Consider the following 18321-nt stretch of genomic DNA (forward strand, 5'->3'; position numbering starts at 1 on the left):
AGTTTTCTCATTCAAGTCAACAACAGGTTCATAAACTACCATTCAAATGTGTTTGGGGTCAGTAAATTAATTAATACTTGTATTCAGCAAGGACTCATTGAATTGATCAAAAGTGACAGAAAAGACATTTAAAAAATCTTTCAAAAGATTTCTATTTCAAATTAATTCTGTTCTTTTGAACTTTCTATTCATCAAAGAATCCTGACATGTCATGGTTTCCACAGAAATATTAAGCAGCACAACTGGTTTCAACTTTGATAATAATAATAAATGTTTCTTGAGCAGCAAATCAGCATTTTAGAATGATTTCTGAAGGATCATGTGACACTGAAGACTGGAGTAATGATGCTGAAATATATTCTTTACAATATATTCACATAGAAAACAGTTACTTTAAATTGTAATAATATTTCACAATATTACTGTTTATACTCTTTTGATCAAATACATGCAGCCTTGTTGAGCAGAAAAGACTTCTTTCAAAAACAGTAAAACATCTTACCAACACCAAAATGTTGATTAGTAGATAATCTAGCAGATTATTCACTATACCTGCATGGCCACAAAGGGATGGTAAAAAGTGATGTCTATCATTTAATCATCTTCCTAAATAAACCAACACTGCAACCAATGATGCTAATAATACGTAGCATTAGTCTCTCTGCTGCTGTCATCAGCTCTGCAGCACTCATGCTGTTTATATGATGGTACTGCAAGTTCAAGATTTCTTTAAAGGCCCCATATTGTACACCTTTCTTAAGTTTTATTTTAGGTTGTGATGTCCTTAAGAATATATATTTGCGGTATAAGTACCAAAAACCATCCCGATATATTTTTATAGCTCCTTTCTCAGGAGCTCTGCTAAGAACAGGTTGATTTTGGCCTGTCTAATTAATATTCATGAGTCTATCTTCTGATTGGCCTGTTGTTTTCTGAGTGACGCACGGCCAGGCCAACCACAGGTAACTAGGGTCATGTATGCTGTAGCCTGCTGTGGCTTGGTGATGCTCACAAGTAAGGTAAATAAAACACCTGCAATGATGGACATTGCTGAGGGAAATGTCATCCGGCCTTATATGTTTGAGCCGGATAACATTTCCACCTCCTTACTTTCGGCGTTATTGTAAGAGTATTAAAATTACCATTAGTGCACACAGATTTAATGTTAATGCTAATTTAAATGGTCTGTAAACAAACTCAGACTTTTTTTTTGTCAGATTCGATTTAAATCTCAAAAATATGTACGTTAATAGCTAGTTATACACTGATTTTAACACTTATCTGCTTTATAATATGTAACGTTAGCACACAGACACTGAATGCAGTAAGCCATGTAACTATTGCTTTCCTACTGAGACAGCAAGTCGACGTGCTACAATTTATTTCTAAAATGTTACTTTTTTCTGTAAAAGTTGTACTTGTGGTAAATCTGCAAGGATGCCCACAGAACGCGAGAACATATACTGAAATCGACGCCCAAGGTAAACTTGTAAAACTATGAACAGTAGGGACTGCAGCATCTTTGAGGAGTAGCTTCTTTGAAAAACTGGCATTGAACTGAGCCTGATTGAAGAAGCGGTCACTTGTGAACAGTGCAGAACAGACGGCTAAGGTCGAACTAAATTGCTGTGGTATTTCTGAATAAATAAACATGAGCCACTGTTCTCTTATATTAATGTTGTTCGGAAGCCTGTGCAATGATGTAGTTTCGTGACGGTGGGCAGTGCTCGGGGTGGGACTGAGTAGTTCTGACGTCACATTTATACGGAAGTCACAACGGCGCGTGAAAAGGCACAGCTACTTTATGCAGGCAGTGTGCATTTGTCTGTGGATCGACTGTTTTGAAGCTTATATGGTAGTTTCATAGCACCTAGACCGCTGTTATTAGGAAAATAGCCAGGAAATTTCAGTTTTGACAACATGGGACCTTTAAACATTTTGGAAGTGGGGAAAAAAATGACTTACACCTGTAATTGCACCTTTCAACTATGAATTGTAGCATTTTATCTTTCGACTATCACCAAAAGTGGACTTGGATCACACACTGTTCTTGGCTTTTACTTTGTATTCTGTTCTCACAGTGTGCAAAAAGACATTTATGCATTTGGCAAATGCTTTTATCTGAAGTGACACTGCATTGAAGGTATACACTATGGAAGCTTGTTTCCGCCACAGAATAAAAAACGTAATTGCGATATCTCACAATTCCGACGTTTTTTCTCGCAATTGCGTGTATACATCTCACAATTCAGACTTTTTTTCTCAGAATTGTGTGGTATAAACTCTCTTTTCTCAGTGGCGGAAACAAGCTTCTGCAAGTACGTCGTAAGTAATTCATATTATTAGTTCATGCATTCCCTGTGGATTGAACCCATGCTGTTTCTAGTGCCATGTGACACTGTTTGAGCCACAGGACTGTGACAGAAAAACAAACAGACACTGTCATTTACTCATACACTCAAAGGTGCCACGAATAACCAAAAACCATGGTTCCTAAGAGTAAGTCTACATGAAAAAAAGCTTTAAAAAAAGCATTTTTTGTTAGTGTGAAGAATCTTTAAGAAGAATCACTTCAGAAGAATACTGATCGTCATGGGGAGTCAATCTCAGAGTCAAAATAAGATACACCGGTGTTTTTAATTTTACTCTATAACTGTATCATTTATCTCTTTTAATTCATTTTATAACTGTTTTAATTTCCCCTGCTTTTATTTTGTGTCTATTTTCTATGCAAAGCTCTATGAATTGCTATAGTGTGATTATTATAATTCCTTTCTATGTAAAGCTTTTGAATAACTGTTTGAATTTTCCTTGCTTTCATTTTGTGATTATGTTTATTCCTCTCTATGTAAAGCACTTTGAATTGCCATAGTGTATGAAATGTGCTATATAAATAAACTTGGCTTGCCTTTAAATAACCTAAAAACCTTTTGTGCAATGGTTCTTCAAGGTTCTTCATGGAACCATAATGCCAATAAAGAGTGAATATCTTATTATTTGTCTAATCATTTCTCTTGGCATCTTGTATCTTTTGTATCATCTGATTAAAAGTCAATTCATATTACGTTACTGCCACTATTGGAAGAGAACAAAATTTGAACTGAATTGCATTGGATAATGTCAAGTCAGTTATTTCCATTGAGCTTTAAACAATAAACAGGAAAATAATGATCAATGATGCCAACAGAATTCAATTCTGCTGTAAAGCAGAATGATAACTTTGCAACATGTATTGTGAAAGTGCTATACAAATAAATGTGAACTGAATTGAATTGAACATTGACACTGTTATTGAACTAAACTGAATCCACACAGAACTATACTGAGCTGAATAATGACACTTGACTTCTGCAGAGCTGCTTTAGAGCTGAAACTGGTTTCATAATTAATGAATTTTGCAACTGTTATTTTCCTGTTTATCACCATGAAGTAGGGTGACCACCCGTCCCGCTTTGCATTGTACCACACAGCATTTTCACCCCTCGTCCCGCACGTCGCATATTGAGAAAATGTCCCGCATTTTCATCAGTCTGTTGGTTTTTAAAGGTGACCTAAGTAACTTTTTTACCTTAACTGAACAGCTTCGGAGTCATTGGAATGGTTATATTACTTATTTCGGGTTGAATGGTGGTCGTATCGCACCCCCCTGGTGCCCGTGAGCGGAAAATTCGCACTTGCAACTTTGAGCCGGCGGGCCGCCGGCCGCCGCGTCAGGAAGTATCGCGTGATATCAGGTCTCGCGATGTAAACAATTGCTTTACGGCCAAAAGAAATCTGCTAAAATGCTGTCATTATTGCGCTCCCTCACGCTGTTCGAACCCGAATGAAGAAGACGTTTTAAAGAATGTCCCATCTGCTCTGATGTCGTTGATCTACTAGCCTCTGGTGTCTGAGAATCACCAACGAGTTTTTACAACAGTGTTGTCAAATATCTATTCCGAAGCTGTGGGGGGAGCTCTAGAGAGAAACCTGCGAGCAAAAAGCGAGAATACAGCGAAGAAATCCCGAAACTACTGAGCCCCGCTTTAATTATCATATTAAGAAAACGTTCATGCGTTCTTTTGCCTTTTTATTCTTTTTGCGGCGTAGTTTTTCACCTATATTTAACAGCGCTATTACAACAGCCGTTTTTTAAATCATCCTAGCCAATGGTTGAAAGGAAACGAGTAAACGCGGCTGTCAATCAAAATGTGTTCCCTGTCAGAAAACAAATGGATAATTTTATCAACAGAATTGATCAACTTGTTGCCTGCTGTGGTTGTTTTAATTCACATCCTTTCTAAAAAATATGAAAGTTTTTGGTTTAATATATTCTTAATATAGGCTATAAGACTGTCAATGATCTAATTTCATGTTATTTTATATTTTATTTGTTCATTATTTATTTTGTTGGATTTTAGTTGGACTTGGTCAGAACTGTTTCGAAAAGAGTTATCTGCATGATGCCTGCTGCCTTTGGGCTCAGTGATGTTGAATTTAAATGACATGTAAAATAAAGACATGTTATGTTACATTGTGAATGTGATGTAATGGTGTTTTCTGGAAGGGACTAAAGAACAAAGAATTTTTATCAGCTGAAAGGCAGAATACAAATGTTTTTATTAAGTTAGATACATTATAGAACAGTTTCAGGTTAAGTTTTAGTCTTGGTAACATGTCCCACATTGTCCCACACAAACTTATAATCGTCCCACATTTGGTTTGTTTGATGGTGGTCACCGTACCATGAAGCTGTATTGTATAAATCACTGTGATTTGACATTCAATGACGGTTGGTGGTTGACGGTGATTCAATTGTTGGTGACTAGCCTTAATCTCAGTGTCCATAGCAGTCATATAAAAAATTTAATCCTTGAGAGCTCTGATAACATTACATAAAAATACACAAACCGGTATGTGTCAGGGAGGGGGTTATCTATCTCTCTAGCAGCACCTTTAGCGATGGAAACCATAAATAAACCAGAGCTATCACGTTTTTATTACACCTCAGAAAAGGCCATAATGTTTCTGACCCATAAACGAGAGTGATGGTGAATGAAGTGTGTGCGTGTGTGTGTGTGTGTGACTGACCCGACGTCTCGTCCACCCGCTCCTCTATGGTGTGCTCTCTCTGATGGACCCACTCGCTGTTGCACTTGAAGTAGATCTGTGCGGCTGGCGTGGCCGTGCAGAAGAGATTGACGGCTTTGTTCTTGACGATGTAAGCGTCCTCCGGCTCCAGGAGGAAGTGTGGGAGAGGTTCCGGCGGGTCGCTCGGGAAGGTCTCTGGCAGCTCTCCCAAACCCAACAGGAAGTCATCATCACCTGGGACAAAAACACAGACAGCGTGAGCCTTAAAATCAGCATGAAATGGAAGATTTCTTCCCTGTTGTGATGTTTATCTGAGTGAAACGGCTTCTCGAACAAGAAAATAATTAGGGCGGGACTTGATATTGTCATGGGGAATTGATTGGATGGTTGTGGTTTGCTATTGGTGGATCTCATGTGAGTGACAGGTCGCCCCGCCCTCACGCCAATAAACACATCATCAGAGAAGAGAAGAGAGGGAGGGAGGGATTTTGATTAAAGATTATAAGGGCGCAAGAATAAAAAAAAGAAAAAAGATGTGCACAGATAAATCATTAAATACTGCAATAATAAGAACTGTCCATTTAGATTTCATGGTGACTTTAAGGAAGTGAGTGGGGAAGCAGAGGGATGCCTTTCTAACGTGCCATTAGATGATGGATTTGCAAATCATCAATTCCATCATCAAGTTATGTTCACTACTGTTCAAAATGTACAAGTAATGTTACTAAAGCTTTCTATTCATCAAAGAATATGATGACAAAAATAAACAAAAATATGAAGCAGCACAACTGTTTTCAACATTGATAATAATCAGAAATGTTTCTTGAGCAGCAAATCATCATATTAGAATGATTTCTGAAGGATCATGTGACACTGAAGACTGGAGTAATGATGCTGAAAATTCAGCTTTTCATCAATACGGCGGAAATTGTAATAATATTTTTGCGCCAATAAATACAGCCTTGGTGAGCATGAGACTTCTTTTAAAAACATAAAAAGAAAAAAATGGTATGTATAACTGTGAAATGTTTTAGAATAGATTTTTGCAACAGAAACTCCCATTACGCCAATTTTATTCACAAATATCAGATTTCTCAGAGCCTCTTCTGTTTCTCGTCTGTGTGCTCGCTCGGGTCCGGAGAGGCTTCACGCGCTCAGACTGGTGCAGGCCTGTTTTTGGGTCTCATTATGAAACAGGATCTTACGCTTGTCTCGAACTGATCCCTGGTTAATGGAGTAACTGATGCCTATTTTTAGCTTCCAAGCTCAAATAAACATGATGTTCTGAGATCTGTCTTATACGCTCTCTATCATTCGTCCTCTTTGCTTTGAGTGAATGGACTGTTAAATGAATGAATAGATGAATAAATAAATGGACAAACAAACAAATGAATGACTATGAACTAATGAACAAACATGAATGAATTAATGAATGAATGAATGAATGAGAGATTATGTCAACAAAAACAAATCAATGAACATATGAATGGACAAACTATTGAATGAACAAACAAGCACATGAACGTGACAAATAAACGAACAAATATATTGTTAATGAACAAACTAATGAATTAATTTATTAACTGAGGCAAGAATGAATAAATGAATAGATGAATAAACAGATAAATGAGTAAACAAACAAGATTGGATGAATGAACAAAAATCAATGAACATGAACAAATACTTGAATCAATCGACAAACGAATGAATGAAAGTAAACACAGTAATAGACAAATGAACAGAACAAATCAACAAATGTACATGAGTGAATAAATGAAGGAACAGACAAAAGAACAAACATGTCATGAATGAACAAAATAATGAATGAATTTATGACCAAATTAATCAACAAGAATGGATGAATGAACTAATCAATGAACAAATGAAAGAATATGTGAATCAATGAACATGATTGAACAGATTTATCAGTTAACAAACTACTGAAAGAACACACAAATGAACAGATGAACAAATAACTAATGAACAAATGATCTATTCAACTAATGAATTAATGAAAAAAAAGTATGAAGATGAATGAACAAATGAATCAATTAATAAACTAATGAATGAACAATCAAACAAATGAACACGACTGCATAAATAAATGAACAGGCAAAAGAACAAACTTGTATTACATCAATAAATGAACAAATTAAGATATGATCAAACAAACTAACAACGAGCAAACTAACTAATAAACTACATCAACAACCATAAGAATGAATGAATGAATCGGTAAACTAATGAATCAAAGAACACAGAAATAGAAAAGTGAACAGAACAACAAATAAACTAACGAATGAACAAGTATATTATGAATTAAAGAAGAATTAAACAAGAATGGATGAATGAACTAATTAATGAACAAAAAAATGTATATGTGAATGAACGAAAATCAATAAACATGAATGAACAGAATAATCAGTTAAACTAATGAAGGAATGAACATACAAATGAACAGATGAACGAATAAAAGAACAAACTAATGAAAGAATGAACAAAATAATGAATGGATGAATCAATCTATTAATGAATCAAAGAACCCAGACAAGTGAACAGAACAACAAATAAACTAATGAATGAACAAATGAACATGACGGAATAAATGAAGGAACAGACATATGAATTAAAGCAATGAATGAACTAATCAATGAACAAATGGTGGAATAAATGAGTTAAGAAGTAATAAACTAATGATCGACTGAACAAAAAAACCAATGAATGAATGGATAAATCAACACACTAATGAATCAAAGAACAGAGAAACAGATAGTGAACAGATTGAGCCCGACTGAATTAAAGAACAGACAAAGAATGGAAATATAACAAAGTAATGAATGAATGAACAAAGAAACGACTGAGTTGATGGACAGATTAGTTGTTTTGTAAAATATAAATTCACTTGTTCATGTCTGTAGCACAATTTCACGTCCAGCACAAATGCAGGGATCTTCAACAGCACACACACACACACACACACACACACACACACACACACACACACACACACACACACACACACACACACACACACGCACATAATGGATGGGTCGTAACCCAGGACGTATCGATCCCTGGAGTCATCAATACATATACCGCATACTAACATTACACTAACACACACACACACAGTAAAAAGACAATGGCACGAGTGTCGGATTATTATGGAATGCCTTCATTAGATGCCCGCTGACCCGTCCTATGGCACGCAGTCTGGCTCATAACTCTTATCTGACTTTCACACACACACACACACACACACACACACACACACACACACACACACACACACACACACACACACACACACACACACACACACACACACAGAAAGAGTTCGTTTCACCCCAAATTAACACTCTGTAAGGCACATTAGCTTCTATTAACGGGTCACGGCACAGCATGGGATCTAATGACGGACCGCGGGCCGTGGGTCTGTGTTGTGTTTGCAAATGTTATTATGATAAAAGATGATTCATTTATTCTAATCCCTGATTAATCTTATACACACAAACAGGTTCTGTCCTGTTTACTCTCTAAAAACCACAGTCTATGATAAAAAAAACACAAACAAAACTGATACTCTTCCAACAAAAGGCCTCAAACACACTTAAAGTAGCCTATGAGCGGGAATCTTTAGGCACGACACGGTCCGATTCTGGGAATCATGATTCGATTCGAAAACGATTCTTGATCTACATTTTTTTCTTATGCATTAATGAGGTTAAAGACTTTTTGTGTCACTTTTTTATGTGATGGATTTGATTAAATTACTAATTATACATAGACTAAAAATAAACTTTAAAAATAATCATACATTTAAAAATATTATTTTACAATATATAATTATGAATTAAAAAATTTTTGTATGTTAAGAGTTATATAACTATAGCTTCAAAACATACAACCAAATACACTGAAAATTTTTTTTTAAGCATGTATATTTAAGAAAAATGTGTTTTTATAAAATATTTATATTTATATATAATATAAATGATGTATAAATATATATATACAGTATATGCAAATATTTCTTAAATATATACATGCATATGTATATATACAAAAATAATTATACACAGTACACAAACTTAAACACAGTAAACACAAACTTTTGGATGCGATTAATCGTTGCCCAGCACTAATATATATATATATATATATATATATATATGTATATATATATGTATATATATATATATATATATATGTATATATGTATATATATATATATATATATATACAGTGCTATACATAAGTGAATACACCCATGCTAAAGTTGACTAAAAAGAGGAATAAAAAATCATATTTTGGAAATTGAACTTAATGCCTTAATTAAAAAAATTAGGAAAAATCCAACCTTTAAGGACACCAATTTTCTTTGTGAATGAATAATGTATCGTAAATAAATAAATGTTCTTCCTTAAAATACATGGTGCATAAGTGAGTACACCCCTATGTTAAATTCCCATAGAGGCAGGCAGATTTTTATTTTTAAGTATTTAAAAAAAAAATTTTTTAGGATACTATGCATCCTGATAAAGTTCCCTTGGCCTTTGGAATTAAAATAGCCCCACATCATCACATAGCATTCACCATACCTAGAGATTGGCATGGTTTTATTTCAGTTAGCCTAAAAGCTAGTTTGATTTGCATTGAGAGATGATCTTATGGAAAGTACCCCATGCCAATCTCTAGGTATGGTGAAGGCTATGTGATGATGTGAGGCTATTTTAATTCCAAAGGCCAAGGGAACTTTATCAGGATGCATAGTATCCTAAATTTTTTTAAAAAAAAATACTTACAAATAAAAATCTGCCTGCCTCTATGGGAATTTAACATAGGGGTGTACTCACTTATGCACCATGTATTTTAAGGAAGAACATTTATTTATTTACGATACATTATTCATTCACAAAGAAAATTGGTGTCCTTAAAGGTTGGATTTTTCCTAATTTTTTAAATTAAGGCATTAAGTTCAATTTCCAAAATATGATTTTTTATTCCTCTTTTTAGTCAACTTTAGCATGGGTGTATTCACTTATGCATAGCACTGTATATATATATATATATATATATATAGTTACCCTCATTACACTTCCAAACAACAAATAAGGCCTTTGCACAGTATTTTTATGAGAGAAAAAGCTGAAACACTGAAAGGTGTAGCCGCACAGTCAAGCAAACACACGTTTCTTAGGGCACATTCGATGCTATCAAGTTTTCCGAATCAATTCAGAATCGTGGAAGAGAGACGAGTTGTTTTTAACAAGATAAAATCCCTTGTTCATGTAAGTATCACACTTTCACATTCAGCTCAAATGCAGAGAGCATTTGATAAAGTAAAGGTCAGAGACAGGCTGGAATGTGATGGAAAACAGAATTATGTTCTAAGAAACCTTGACTAACATTATAAGGGAAAAATAAAGCGTAGAAAGAGACCTTTGAACGCTTTCTCTCTCTCTATTCTCTCTCTGGCTGTTCTCCAGTCCTCTTATCGTCTCACCTCTCAGGTGCCAAAGAGTCCAGTGTTGGTTCAGATGATTAACTCTCTTAATAATGGGGCTTAAAGACCAAGCTGGGACCTTTGGAACACGAGAGGGGTCACGTTTATCAGCTTAACCTTCCGGAGCTTGTGAGTGTATTATTGATGAACAGTGAACGGTCCAGAACTGCAGGAATATTCCAGGTTAAATACAACTTAACCCCCATACGATGGCATCTGTGACACGCCGTCAGTCACTGCAGAAAATACTCCCTCAGTTTGTAAAAATGAACCGAAATCGTGTTTACTATGAATTCATAATGGGAGTCTATGGGGCAATGATCCTGCTGCGTCGGTTTTTAACTCTAGCGCACATGGTTGCCTTCGCTTTTGTCCAATATCACTCAGACAAGCTGCTTCTTCATTAATTGGACCGTAGAAATAAAATGAATGCTCATAATATGAGCGTCAGATTATTAAATAAATAAAAAATGAATAGAAACAATGAAACATTGAGAAAATAATCCAAAATTGATATTTATATTTCAATATATACTATTGTTAATAATTAAATGAATTAATATTATTATTATATTTATAATTAAATTATTATTTACAAATATTTGGTCTCTTTAACCTTATAAAAAGTATATCATGCATGTCAGATTATTAAATATATGACTAAAATAAACAAGGATCGCAAGTACTGATGAAGAAAATAATGCAAAATATAACTGTTAACAATCAAACAAATTAAAATAAATTAAATTCAATAATTCTTAAGTATTGTCTCTTTGCCCCTACAAAAAAGTATCACAAGAATTAGTAAAAAAAGAAATAATAGAAACAATATAATGCAATATCATGAGAAAAAAAACAGCAAAATCAATATATAATATTATCATTAATAATCAAATGTATTACTTATTAATTCATTCATTTAATAATATATTATTTTAATAATAATTTACAAATATTGTATCTTTAACCTTACAAAAAGCACCATGAGCATCAGAATGAATGAATAAATAAATAAATAAATAAACAAACAATGCAATATCATGAATTTTTTTTTATACAAAATCAATATTTAATACTATTGTTACTAACCACATTAATTCATATTAAGTATATTATTACATTGATAATTTACAAATATTGTCTCTTCACCCTTACAGAAAGTACCACAATCAATCAATCAATCAACTTTAGTACTCAAATAGCAGGCCACAGATGCTGTCGATAAACATTGAGTCTAAAATAGCCCAGAATATTCCTGTAATAAGAGCAGAGGTAATTAATCCGATCATAGATCAAACAGAAAAGACACACGGCACTCCAGCACTCCACTTTCTGTGTGTGTTTATGTGCGTCTGTGAGTGTATTACACACAAAGTCAAGGAGAGGCAACGCAGCCTGGATGAGCTCTTATAATCAACAGTGTTTATCACTCGTCCCCAGACTCATCATTTACACACAGCACCATGATAAATATCACGTTTAATTACTGACCCAGCGTGAGGACACACACCGCCAAGAGCAGCCGGCACTTCAAAGCTATCAGGAGCAACCAGATCGAGCTGCATATATGTGTGTGTGTGTGTGTGTGTGTGTGTGTGTGTGTGTGTGTTTACAGCATGTTCAATATCAGCCCAACACATGCTCATTTAAATACAGACAATAGCTGTGTTTGTTCTAATGAACACTCATGTGAACACTCATCCATCATACACACGACACATGACTACAGCTCAGCTGGACTCTGTCTGGACACACACGTGTTTACTTCCCTTTCACTTCTATTGTTCTAATCTTCTATAGCTAATTATAAATATACTGACCCGAACACCATAAAAGACTTCATATATATACACTGCCGTTCAGAAGTTTGGGATCGGTAAGATTTTTTATGTTTTTAAAACAAGTCTCTTATGCTCACCAAGGCAGCATTTATTTGATTAAAAATACAAAAATAAACAGTAATATTGTGAAATATTATTACAATTTAAAATAACAGTTTTCTATTGGAATATACTTTAAAATGTAATTTATTCCTGTGATCAAAGCTGAATTTATCAATGTTGAAAACAGTTATGTACAATTTTTTTTTTCAGGATTCTTTGATGAATACTCAAAATTATATACATATATATACATATATATATATATACACACACATTATCTATGTCTCTGTGTATATATATAAATTCGATAATTATTGAAATTATTTATATACATTTTTATATTAATTTAAAAATATAAATTATCATTGGACACCATCACTGAACTGTGGCACAGCTGAGATGTTTTTTTCTTTTGAAGATTTCAATTGATCAAACCTCTAGAAATGCTGTTGAGACATTTTGTTCCCAAAAGAACATCTGGGTCAGAAGCACGGTAAAAAAAAATATTCTGAAAGTAAAGCCGTCTTCAATTCATTATGCGATTGTCCACATAAGAATAGAAAAATAAAAATGAGATCTCTAATATTTCAATAGTATCGCCTAGAGAGCACTGCGATTAAATGGAGACACTTTGTACAAAAAGCACTCTCACATTGAATATAAAGTGCCCCTATTATGCTATTTTAAAGGCTCCTGATTTTGTTTTGGAGTCTCCTACAATAGGTTTACATGCATCCAAGGTCAAAATCACTTTATTTTTTCTCATAATATCCATTTCAGCATCAGCTCTGTTCTCGCAGTGTCTGAAATGGTTTGATAAAAGATTCAGTCTCTCTAAACCCCTCCTTTCTGAGAGCCTGCTCTGCTCTGATTGGTCAGACAGCCCAGTCTGTTATTGATTGGTCAACAGCTTGCAGCACTTGTCGGACACAAAAAATCCATTTCCATATCTGACTACCACTTCAGCTCCGGATCTTTCTCTGCACTTGATACACAGTGACATGAACAGTTAAAGGGTAACTCTCGCCAAAATGCAACCTAGGGTCTTTTTGTTAATCTACCTGAGGCAAACTTTGTTTAAAAGCATAATTATAATGGAAACGCCACTTTCCCTGGTGCTATTTTGCAGTTCCAGGAAACAATTCCGCCAACAATTGGCGCGTTATTCAGATGCTATTTTAAGGGCGCATGCTTGGCCATAATGTAGTGAGTGCACTACGCGCATACACTTTGCTTCTCTCATCTACACACAGATGCAGCTGTTGCCATTTTTGCAAACCATACATAATTACAAGGAAAAATATTCCACATGAGGGAAATCATTGTTGTGTCCATGAAGATGTGAAAAAATAGGCATAAATTTGGCTCACACATTTACCCAATTTATTATACGCCTGTTTAACCGAAGCTAATTCGGGTGGGTTTCTCCCATCCCCATACAATGTCACTTCTCTGTCTTTTACGGACCTGACGAGAACGTCGGTCTCCTCGGCTGTGAACCGCTCCTGGCGTGCGTCTGGCAAATCCGCCGTTATAATAGCAATCCGCCATGGAACAAGCACGCCTGCTCTTTAAGGGAATGTGAGATGATGCTCTGATTGGTTTATTTCACGTTACGCCCAAACCACACCTATGAGTAATGAAGCTACTTCAGACCAACCCATTTTAGATGTGCATCGGGATCAGAGGATCCGAGATCCACCCACAAAGTTACTTACGTTTCGCGTTTGATACTTGCGTTTCAGATCGTTAAAATAGGACCCTCAGTGTTTTTGTGCATGACGAATTTTTAGGATGACGAATATGAAAAAAAAGCATACAAAATTTTCGGGACTCACATGCAGTGAGCAAGGACCTTTACGCTGGCGTCGGTTTTACGACGAGTCGTCATCCTTTGGAAGTTCATGCAAAGTGGATTTGCTTTGGCAGCACTGAAAACTCCATTTATCTGTACTTTGATCTTTGAAACTTTGTAGACCTTTTCCAGTCACAAACAGCTAGATTACACACTACATTAAAGTTAATATCCAAAAAAGCATAATAGGGGTGCTTTAATATGACAATTTACATCCAGAGTGTTTTACACAGAATTGTGCTCTGCTTGTGTTTCATGAATGATATTATAGAGGCTGATAAATGCAAACAGTGACACTGGAGCTATTAAAAACAGCCTGTCTCCATGTTTCTCTGTACATTTAACGTTCATATGCTTTGGAAAAGTCTGCGCAGTGTAATTTAGTAACTGCGGTTTTGAACTGGGACCAGATGCAGAGTATTACAACACACACACACACACACACACACACACACACACACACACACACACACACACACACACACACACACACACACACACAGAAGATGCAGTGACAGAGGGCTGTTTTCCGTCCTCATTATCTGTGACAACAAAAACGGCTGTCACCACCAACTCACACGCTCTCAAAACATGAACATCATTACAAACAAAGATGAACTCCCTCATTCCATCAGACAGCCAACTCACAGCGCTTCAAAGCTCAATGTTCCTCTGAAAAACCCATTTCAGACTGCGCATTATGAGCGAATGCTCCACAAAAGCAATAACAGATGCAGAGAATGGAAGTGAGCGGAAGAACTTCACAGTAAATGTGGCATGACACGCTTCAGATTTTAACAAAAGCATTCGGTGTTACCTAGATGACGAGAAACAGATGGTATTGTGGGTGAATTGTCAAACGTACACCTTTGCTGGAGAGTTTAAAAATTAAGCATGAAGAAATGATGAATATTTCAACTATGTTGTTCAAAAAAATTTGGACCCCATTGACTTTCATTGCATGGGCAAAAAACACTGAGTTTTAGGTGAACTACCCCTTTAACTCTTTCCCCGCCATTGACGGAAATTTCCCTGCTTTTCCTGGTTTCACTATTATATGGTAGGGGGTGCTATTACACACCTTCTGAAAGAGTACTGAATCTCCAGATCAAAACGCAGGCGAAGAAGAAGCTGAAACAAGCGATATCATATGTAAGCAGATGCATATGTAAAATTATGCGATCATCAACATTAAACAGCATATAAATCCAAACTGCCTAATGTTACCAATGAAATGTTACCCAGGATAAGCTATAGGACTGTGAAGCTTTGGGGGTGTTGATGGACTCGATCTACTCCATCTGTGTTAGTCCGATCCACACGCGTTTTTTTTCTTCTGCTTTTTGCTCAAAATGTTACTTTTTTTTATGAAACTTGCCCACATTCAAGTGTTGATATAAAAAAAATAATGCATGAAGCTAGAATAAAAACCAGAGGCTCTGTTCTTTCTTTTTATATATTGCATGTTCAGATATTCATTCAACATAATCAACATAAATTTTGTGAATATGATCAAAAACTTTTTTTAAAACCCTGGCAGGGAAAGAGTTAAAATCCACCAAAAAAAAGAGAAAAAACGTAATGAACAGGGAAAAGCCATGACAAAGTAACCATTGAGCTCATTAATTCTACATTCACTTACTGAGACCCCTTAAAATGTACATTTATTACAGAATTTAAGGAACATTAACTGTAGTAATTTCCATGTTAACCATTATTTCAGCCAAAATACCATAGTATTTTGGCTGAAATAATGGTTACCATGGAAAATGTTGGCTCTATTCTGGTATCAGTCTCTCAAAGGTCTTTCCAGAATATGATTTGTGTGCGTCTCCAATACCCATTATACCGCAACACTACATGAATACTCATTTTAAAACTAATTTAAACTTTAAAAAGCATTTAGGCTGCTGGTATGGTAACATCTGATCAACAAACCAACCAGGGAGTTGAATTTCTAAAACACAGAGAGAGTTTTGCATCACAAATTTGACTTTCATCTTTGTGTGATATTAAAAGATATGAAATATTCAAGAAACAAAGATTACACCAGAACAGCCCGAAATAAACTCTCGCCATCCTACACTCCCAACGACAGCAATATGAAATCAGATGTTCAATAAATAGATATATTTATGATCAATAAAGTTAAAATAAAGTCAAAAACTATGCTAATTGTTCAGTCATCTGTCAGTATGACTTTGATTTGATTCACACGAGAGTCAAATGATTATTCTTACATTGTTTTAATGTGTACATTACATTCCTAAAACAATTATCAGCCAAAGTGCATTTTCTGATCGCTGAGGAAGAGGATGATGCATTTGACACCTGTCAATCAAACTCTCTTTAGGGAGGGATAGTTACTGTAGATGAATTTGCAGATGTCTGTGTTCAGCTGGAGTTTTTATTGCCATATTCAATCAAATAAATCCCAATGTTTGACATGACAGCATGCAGAGATGTATATGTATGTGTGTTGCATAATATATTATATACATGCTTCTATTATATAATATTTCATATATAATACATCTTTCCGCAGAGGCAAGGACTCTCACTGTTTCCTGTCGTTTTTCACTCTCTCTCTCTCTCTCTCTCTCTCTCTCTCTCTCTCTCTTCCTCTTACTGAAAGATTGAGTGTCGTACGCAAACCCCAGCTGAACTCAGACTCAAATGAATAAATCCTACATTTTTCCATCAATATTACAGACTGAGAACATCCACTGATGCTCCCGTCTGCTTCAGCAAACATAGACAGACTTTATTAAAGGGGTCATTTCTACATTTTTTTAATCATGTTATTTTTATTCCCACTTATAAGCCCACTTTCAATGTTAGTCAAGGTTTCTTGCACATAATTTAGTTTTTCATTAATATTTTCCATCCTCCCTTTGATCCATATGGTTAAACAGCCTGCTTTTGTCACTGTACTTTCTATAGAGTTTCTATGAATAAGCAAGGTTATAATGCTCATAAATAAATGCTCTGTTTGGGTGGTCAAGCTTTTATCAAACTGTTTTATTTCCAAAGCGTAGAGACTTTTTTATTTATTATATGACCCCATTAAAAAATGTCAAACTGGTCTACTGCACCATAATATACAGTAGACTCTCCTGGAATAGTTGTGTGCATATTGTAGCCTTCGTAGGGCGCATTTTAAGGCATCGCATGCTCATTCCTGACATGAAGTCTGTTTCAATAAGTAGGAAACGTAATTATCCTGCTTTCTAAAATATCACTTTGAACCAAATTCTACAATAGCACCAGAAAAAAAACATACAATATCACTCACGCAAAAGTGTTGGTGACCCTGTGAGACTTTCATTTCACTCGCAAATCCCCTTTTGCATTCAAAGGCAGAATGTTTGCACTACTCAAGAAAATATCTTTGCATTCGGTCACAAAACTTTTGAGTTCAGATTCAGTTCAGTTCAATAACTGTGCAAAGTTCATCAATTATGAAATAAGTTCAATATTTCAACTAATACTTTTTTTGTATCACCATGACCCTTTAGTGCAGTGGTCTTCACAATTTTTTTCATGAGCACCGCACTGATAGGACAAAGTCAGTCGGAGAACCGCAAAGTATAAAAAGTTACATCCAGTCATAAATACCATGTCTGCGTATCAATCTGTCACCCCTGAACATACAATATGCAAAAATGGTGGGGAAAAAAACATTCTTTATGATTTACCAGGCAAATTTGTAACTGAGACAAGATGATTTCCCTTAATGACCAAAAAAAAGACAAAAGAAAAGCTGTAAATGTATAACCATCCGAGAGCACATGCAGCGTTAAGAGCTGGAAAGACCGCAGTAACTGCCAACTCTGCTGAGACTGGATATGTTCACATACACAAATTTGTTTCAATCGGACTGAATTCATTACAATTGATGAATCTGAATGTATTGTAGTTTACATGAACGCTAAACATCGTGATGCGATACATGATCGGGTTGATGTGCGCGCAAACTGTGTGACTCACCGCGAATAGAGTCTGAG

At 35.4% G+C, this 18321-nt stretch overlaps 1 protein-coding gene across 4 annotated transcripts in view; it reads right to left on the minus strand.

The window, feature by feature from the left end:
- Positions 1-18321, minus strand: part of unc5ca (unc-5 netrin receptor Ca) — a 140491-nt gene that overhangs the window by 83592 nt on the left and 38578 nt on the right. For all 4 annotated transcript variants that reach the window (XM_084413984.1, XM_084413982.1, XM_084413985.1 and 1 more), the window contains exon 2: positions 5071-5304. In XM_084413984.1, coding sequence (XP_084270110.1) covers positions 5071-5304 — 234 coding nt within the window. The remainder of the gene's footprint in view (positions 1-5070; positions 5305-18321) is intronic.

This window comes from Rutilus rutilus (genome assembly GCF_951802725.1).
Source record: "Rutilus rutilus genome assembly, chromosome: 7".
Taxonomy (NCBI): domain Eukaryota; kingdom Metazoa; phylum Chordata; class Actinopteri; order Cypriniformes; family Leuciscidae; genus Rutilus; species Rutilus rutilus.